The sequence below is a fragment of the Portunus trituberculatus genome, chromosome 10 (genome assembly GCF_017591435.1).
Source record: "Portunus trituberculatus isolate SZX2019 chromosome 10, ASM1759143v1, whole genome shotgun sequence".
Lineage (NCBI taxonomy): Eukaryota > Metazoa > Arthropoda > Malacostraca > Decapoda > Portunidae > Portunus > Portunus trituberculatus.
The window spans coordinates 5889083-5896582 of record NC_059264.1 but is presented as its reverse complement, the minus strand read 5'-3'; the positions used below and the strand labels follow the sequence as shown (position 1 = coordinate 5896582).

At 31.2% G+C, this 7500-nt stretch overlaps 1 protein-coding gene and 1 long non-coding RNA gene across 2 annotated transcripts in view; both read right to left on the bottom strand.

The window, feature by feature from the left end:
- LOC123501854 overlaps positions 1-3982 on the bottom strand; it is an 82283-nt gene extending 78301 nt beyond the window's left edge. Inside the window, exon 1 of the mRNA XM_045250892.1 lies at positions 3717-3982. Coding sequence (XP_045106827.1) covers positions 3717-3765 — 49 coding nt within the window. The 5' untranslated portion in view covers positions 3766-3982. The remainder of the gene's footprint in view (positions 1-3716) is intronic.
- Positions 3983-4763: 781 nt separating this feature from the next.
- LOC123502135 overlaps positions 4764-7500 on the bottom strand; it is a 36771-nt gene continuing 34034 nt past the window's right edge. Inside the window, exon 2 of the long non-coding RNA XR_006673807.1 lies at positions 4764-4972. This is a non-coding gene — a long non-coding RNA (uncharacterized LOC123502135). The remainder of the gene's footprint in view (positions 4973-7500) is intronic.

The window sequence follows — 7500 nt, the reverse complement described above, 5'->3', positions numbered from 1 at the left end:
GTAAAGGGCAACAAAAGTGACATGAGGAAGCAATGTTTTGGTCTTTTTATAAGCATGTACAAGAAATTATAAAGAGAAAAAGGCTATTATTCACTCGTATATTACAATTTCTATCCAGTTTAAAGATTTGAGGTGGTTTTAGAATGAGTTATTTTTGCTTAATGTAGAAGAGCACCAGTCATGGACAACAGAGTGCGTGAAAAAATTATGTCTGATTTTTTTTTTTTTTTTTTTTAGTCACAAGAAATCGAATGGTGAGAAAGGATATATTTTGCAATTTCTACACAGTTTGAAGGTAATAAGTGGCTGTAGGATTATTCATCTTTTGTTTGTAGAAGCGCACCAGTCATTGACAAGAAAGAATGCGTGAAAAAGTTATCTCATTTTTTTTTTTAGTCACAAGAAATCGAACGGTGAGAAAGGATATATTTTGAATGTCTACACAGTTTGAAGGTTATAAGTGGCTGTAGAATGAGTTTTTCTTTCTTTTCTGTAGGAGAGCACCAGTCATGGACAACAAAGAATATGTGAAAAGTTTTGTCTGACGTTTTTCTTTTTTTTTAGTTACAAGAAATCGAACAGTAAGAAAGGATATAGTTTGCAACTTCTACGCAGTTTGAAGGTTACAAGTGGCTGTAGAATGAGTCTTTTTTGTTCATTGTAGGAGAGCACCAGTCAAGGGCAACAAGAGTTATATAAGCAATGTTTAGATGATTTTACAAACATATACAAGAGATTAAAGGAAGACAAAGGATAAGGAGATGTTGCCCCTTTGTATTTTGGAATTTTCACCCATTTTGAAGATTAGAGATGACTGTAGAGCGAGAGATTTTGATTCTATTCATTTATGTTTGTGTAGGAGACGGCACCAGCCAAAGACGACAAAAATTATATGAAAAAACAGAAAGAAAGAGAAAGAAAGAGAACTTGCTGAGGTGCTGATCCGCAAAACAGAATCGAAATCAGACGTCAATAAATAAAAAAATAAATAAAATAAAGACGTTTCAGATTGATTAGTCATGAAGGAAAGGTACAGGAAAGGACTAACTCGCGATTTTGTGACTGCTAAAAAAAATAAATAAATGAAATAAAAACTACTAGGAGAAAGAAGGGTAAGGAAACACAAAGGAACACAAAAGAAAGAGCAAACCTCATCACACCTCTTGGTCCTTACGTGACTGTTGTTTGTAAGGGAGAGAAAGAGAAAGAAGGAGATTGGAGAGATAAAGGAGAAAGGAGAGAATCGTTTGAAGCAATGTAATATAACTACCACTTTTATTATTTACTCTACTTCTATAACAAAACCGCTAATAGCATCCAAATTACCTTAAGAGAAAGACAAGAAGGAGAGTTGGGAGGGAAAGAGAGAGAAGGAGAAGAGAGAATTGTTTGAACTAGTGTAATATAACTATCACCTTTATTATTCATTATTTTTATAAGAAAAGCTCTACTAGTCCCCAAATTACCTTAAGAGAAAAAGAAGGAAGGAGGTGGGAGAGATAGAGAAGAAGAGAGAGAACCGTTTGAACCAGCGTAACCTAACTATCACCTTTATTATCTACTATTTCCACAACAAAAGCTCTAATAGTTATCAGATTTCCTTAACAAACCTCCAACACCTTGAAACGTCATTAGAATAACCTCAAAATTATTCTCAGTCTTCTTCAACTTACCTAAACACTCAAAATGTCATAAACTCGCCTTGAAACCTCCTACTAATCCTTCAAAATATCCTTAACTCCCTTCAGTACTGAGATACATTTGTACTATGAGTTATGGGCACGATTAGACAATTTTATTTACATTAGCAAGGGTTTATGGAGGTCAGAAGATTAAAGGCCTTCACTATTTTAATCCCTACGTAAATTTCTGAAGCTGTATAAAATCAGATAGTAAGGAGAATGATTATGGGAACGAGGCATGGTACTAAAGGGGTTGAAGATCCTTAATTCGCTAAGAGTAACAATTTTTCCACATTATCCAAAGAAACACCAACAACTTCACGATTCCTTTTAAAATGACGCTGGAAATCCTTAGCTTCAACTGTGGCTTAGAAAAAGAAAACGGAGGAGGAAGAAATGGGTGCGTGGATTGGTGCTTTTAAGAATTATTGGTGAAATTTTGAAAGAAGGAAGGTTTTTTTTGTGTCATTCCCATTAGTTTAAGAAGAGATGAAGTAGAGAGTAGAAGATATTAGAGGATTAGAAGGAGTAATGTGACTGAGTTGACTTTGTATCATTTTGAAGCTTGGTAAGTCATCAGGAAAGAGCGAGACCGACTTCAGATGAAAATAAATTAGTAATAAACAAATGAATAAATAGATAAAACGGTAATAGTAGTAGTAGTAGTAGTAGTAGTAGTAGTAGTAGTACTAGTAGAAGTAGTAGTAGTGCTGTTGTTGTTTTGCTAGTAGTTGTAGTAGTAGTAGTAATAGTAGTAGTAATAGTAATAGTAGAAGTAGTAGTGGTATTTACAGCAGCAGTAGTAGTAGCAGTAGTAGTGCAAGTACTAGTGGTATTTGCAGTAGTAGTAGTGTAGTAGTAGTAGTAGTAGTAGTAGTAGTAGTAGTAGTAGTAGTAGTAGTAGTAATTGTAGTGATAGTAGTAGTAGTAATAATGATAATAATAACAATAAAAATTATAATGATAATAATAATGATAATAATAATAATAATAATAATAATAATAATAATAATAATAATAATAATAATAATAATAATAATAGATAGTAAGCGTAGTAGTAGTAGTAATAATGATAATAATAATAATAATAATAATAATAATAATAATAATAATAATAATAATAATAATAATAATAATAATAACAACAACAAAAATAACAACAATCTCAGTAAGAGTCTCCAGAAAAAGATAATAAAAAAACTGAAAGCACTCGTAGAAAAAAAAAAAAAAAAAGAAAGCGTAGAGGAAAAAGAAAAACACGAAAACGAGAAACTTTCCAATAAGGTTCATCGAAAAATCGTCTGAAAAAATATAAGAAAATAGAAAAAAAAAAGTTACTAATTTTTCTCACCACAAAAAAAAAAAAAAAAAAACTCGATAAAAAAATATATTAATACACCAAAAACATAGAAAATAAATCAATAAATAAAATAAGCAACAAAAACCTATAGACACACACACATACACTATTTAAAACCCATACGAACAATAAGAAGAGTCAAATGGCAAAAAAGAAAATCAAGAATCAAGAATTAACAGAAAACGGGAACAAACTGCTTGCCGTAAGAGCGTGTAGGAAAAGTTTAGGGTAGAATTAGAAGGCAAAGAGGTTCTGGGGAGCGCGTTAGGAGAGGAATCGTTGTCGTTTCGCGAAGCACAAACGTTTCCTACTCGACTTTTCCTTTACAGCGAAGCGTTGGCGTCTGTGTGAGAAAGTGTGAACATAAATAGCCAAGTTTTGGAATATTAGAGAGAGAGAGGGAGAGAGAGAGAGAGAGAGAGAGAGAGAGAGAGAGAGAGAGAGAGAGAGAGAGATTTCGGCAAGTATGATGTACAACAGAGAGAGAGAGAGAGAGAGAGAGAGATTTAAAGGCAGCGAAAATTGTGTGTGGGAGAGTTGAAAAATATGATGTTTGTTTGTCTGTTTGATCTTTGGGTGCGAAAGACGAGGAGGAAACAGAAGAGAGAGAGAGAGAGAGAGAGAGAGAGAGAGAGAGAGAGAGAGAGAGAGAGAGAGAGAGAGAGAGTACTTACCCATACAACACAGCATCATAAATATTCGTGTTAAAGAAAACTCTATCATGTTCTCTTTCTTTATCGCCTCTTCCTTATTTTCCCTTTGTTGTCTCTTTTTTTCCTTCACTTTTCACTAAATTTTCCTCCAGTCCACCTTCGTCACATATTCTCTCTCTGTTGTCAATATTTTGAATTTTATCGTTTTTGTTCAGATTTTCTTTTTTTTTCCTTTTTTTCTTCTTTTTTATTTATTCGTCAGTTTATCAGTATTCTTTTCTTCTCTTTTTTTGTTCGTTTTTTTCCCCTTTTGTTCTGTTTGTCACTTCATTTTTTTGTTTTCTATTTCTTTAGCTCTCAGTCACCTCTATCACTTTTTTTTCTTCTTCTATTTCTATTTCTTTTATTTTTCTAACTTTCTTCCTTTTATCTTCAACGTTGCACTTTTCCTTTTCCTAATTTTTTTTCTCTATTTGTCTTTATTTCCAAGTTTATCGTGTTTTTTTTCTTTTCTATATATTTCTATTGTTCTTTTTATTTTTGTTTGTTCACTTTTTTATCTTTTTTTCAATTTCCTTCTACTTTTGTTTTGCTCTTTTTTCTCTCTTTTATCTATGTTTTTTTTTCTTAATTTTTGTTTTTTTGTCACTTCATTTTTTTGTTACATTTTATTTGTTTTTTACAATCATTTATTTTCCTATTATATCACAAACTTTCTTTTTTTCTCCTTTCCTTTACACTTTTCTTTCTCTTGATTCCTCTTTTCACTAGTTACTTTCACTCCACCATCGTTTTAATCAACTTAACATCAATCATCATTAAATTTTCACTATCTATTCTTTATCAAACCATCTATTTTTCCCCTTCTTTTATTTTCCCTTTTCTTTTTTGCTATTTTCCCCTTCACTTTATCTTTTCACGTGTCAGTCAGCAACCACCACCACCATCGCCACCACGTGCACCACCTTCGCCATCACCATCATCATCATCATCACAATCATCATCATCATCATCATCATCATCTGTCACCATTCACCTGCACGGGTTTCCTTTATTTGTTGCTTTATTGTTTCATTTCAATCTTTATTTTACTTTTATCTCTGCAATACCTGTCAATGTATTGCAGTGGCTTCAAACATTTTCCTTTTTTTCCCCCTTTTTTTCCTCCTTTTTTTTGTGGGGGGGGGTGTGGCGTTAGTGTTGGAGTAATTTCTCGGGGGGGTAGTGACTTTAAATGCTATGTTGTTTTATTTTCCACTACGTAACCCTTTGAATACCTAAATAAAGTAAAGGTGAGAATTAATTATCTTCTTTTCGTTTAGAGACCAGTGACTTTTAAATGCAATCGGGTTTTTTTTTTTCACTATCTAGATCAAATAAAGGTGTCAATTACCAGGTTTTTTAAAGGGGGAAGGAGTAATTCTAAATGTAATGTTCTTTTTCCTTCGTAACCATATACCTTAACAGAATGAAGGCACAGAGTTAAATGTTTCTTTTTTACTCTTTACAAAAGCTACATGATTTTCTGAGGTAATGTGTACAAAAAGTATAAATGTACATGAAATACGTCACAAAGTAGAATATTGTAGGAAATAATGTAAAAAAAAGTATAAATGTACATGAAATACGTCACAAAGTAGAATATTGTAGAAAATAATGTAAAAAAAGTATAAATGTACATGTAATACGTCACAAAGTAGAATATTGTAGGAAATAATGTAAAAAAGTATAAATGTACATGAAATACGTCACAAAGTAGAATATTGTAGAAAATAATGTAAAAAAAAGTATAAATGTACATGAAATACGTCACAAAGTAGAATATTGCAGGGAACAGTGTAAAAAAGAAGTATATATCTACATGAAATACACCACAAAGTAGAATATTGTAGGAATAATGTAAAAAAAGTATAAATGTACATGAAACACGTCACAAGGAAGAACATTGTAGGGAATACACTGTTTGGGTAGGTGAAAAGTTCCCAGTGGGTTCCCAATAATGACAGTCACAATGAAGCACTGAGTTTGTTTACACTGGTCACGCGTTGATGCCAAACTTTACCCCTTCAGTACCAGGACGCGATTTCATGTTGTATTCTGCTTTCAATTCATCGAGTTCATACAGCTTCAGAAACTTGTGTGAGGTTTACAAAAAAGTGAAGATTGTAGCCATTAACTCCTTCAGTACCATGACGCGATTTCACACTGCTTCAGAAACTTATGTGGAGAATAAAATCGTGAGGACTCTGGCCATTACTCTTCTGACCTCCATAGACCCTTCCTGGTGTTAATAAAATCGTCTAATGACACCCAAAACTCAAGGTAAAATGCGTCCCAGTATTGAAAGGGTTAATTAACTGTCTGGAGGATTAAAATGGTGAAGATTTTGATCATTAATCTTGTGACTTCCATAGACCCTTCCTGATGTCAATAAAATCGTCTATTCATAACAAAACTCAAGGTAAAAAATGTATCCCAGTATAGAAAGGTTTTTTTATGGAATAGGAGAAACTGGCCAAGGGAAAAGAAAAAAAAGGTCCACTTGATTGCCAGTTCCCTAAAAGGTTAAGAGAGTTAACCAAAAATCGTGGACCAATTTTCTGGAGAGCAGCAGAATGAATGAATGAAGGTATGCTGTTGATTAAATGGTTATTAAATCATTATGTTCTTCTTACTTGTTTATTTAATTACTTGTGTTTTTAATCTGATTTTCTATGACTTTCAAAAATATTATCTCAGAAGCAAAAATAAAAAAAAAATCTATTTATTATTATCTTTTATTTTCTTTTCTTTTCTCTTTATTGGTTTACTTATTTCTGTTTATTTGATCTTATTTATCTTTTTTCCTTTCCTTCTTTTTTTTTTAGTTTCTCTTTATTATTTTATTTATTTACTTTTATTTGGTCTTGTTTTTTTTTTTTTGTCTTTTCTTTTGTTTTAGAAGTTTGTTTTCATTTGTCGTTTTCTTTAGTTTATTTTTTTGTGTAATTATATCAAGTTTCGTTATTTTTATTTTCTTTCATTTTCTTTAAGCTTTTTTTTATTCTTTATTTATTTATTTATCTATTCTTTATTTTTTTTATTCTTTATTCTTCAAGCTTCGTTATTTTTATTTTCTTTCCTTTTCTTTAAGCTTTTTTTTTTGTTCATATTTCCATTTCACTATTTTTATTAACATTATTTAACTTTTTTTTTTCTTTCTCGTTTCTTTCACCTATTTTTTTCATATTCCCTCAATTTTTTCATATTTTTCTCTTCATTTCACTGTTTTTCTTCTTTCTTTCTATTTTTTTTTACATTACTTTCATCGCATAACCTTTACCAAATTCTTTTATTACCATTTTCATTCATATTTTCCTTATTTTTCTTTCCGTTTTCCTTTTTATTTTTTTCTTCATCCTCTCATTTTTATTCATTTTCTCCTTCACTTTTTTTATTTACTTATTTTCTTTCTTTTCTTACTATTTTTCTTATTTTCCTTCGCTTTTCACAAATCTTCTTTTTTTTTATTCTTCATCATTCATTTATTTATATTTCTATCTTTTCTCCTTTATTCATTATTTTCTTTCGCTTTTATTTCATCTTTCCTTCTTTCCTTCTTTCTTTCCTCTCTCCGTTCGTAGTTTTATTATTATTCTACAGTGCATTCTCTCTCTCTCTCTCTCTCTCTCTCTCTCTCTCTCTCTCCAGGTGTGTCCCCTCTCTTTGTTCTCTCTGAAAAAGAAATATTGAGATTTTTTTGAGTAAGTTTTGGTCTAAAGAAGAAAAAGTGTGTCTTTCTTTTTATATATACACACGCAGAGAG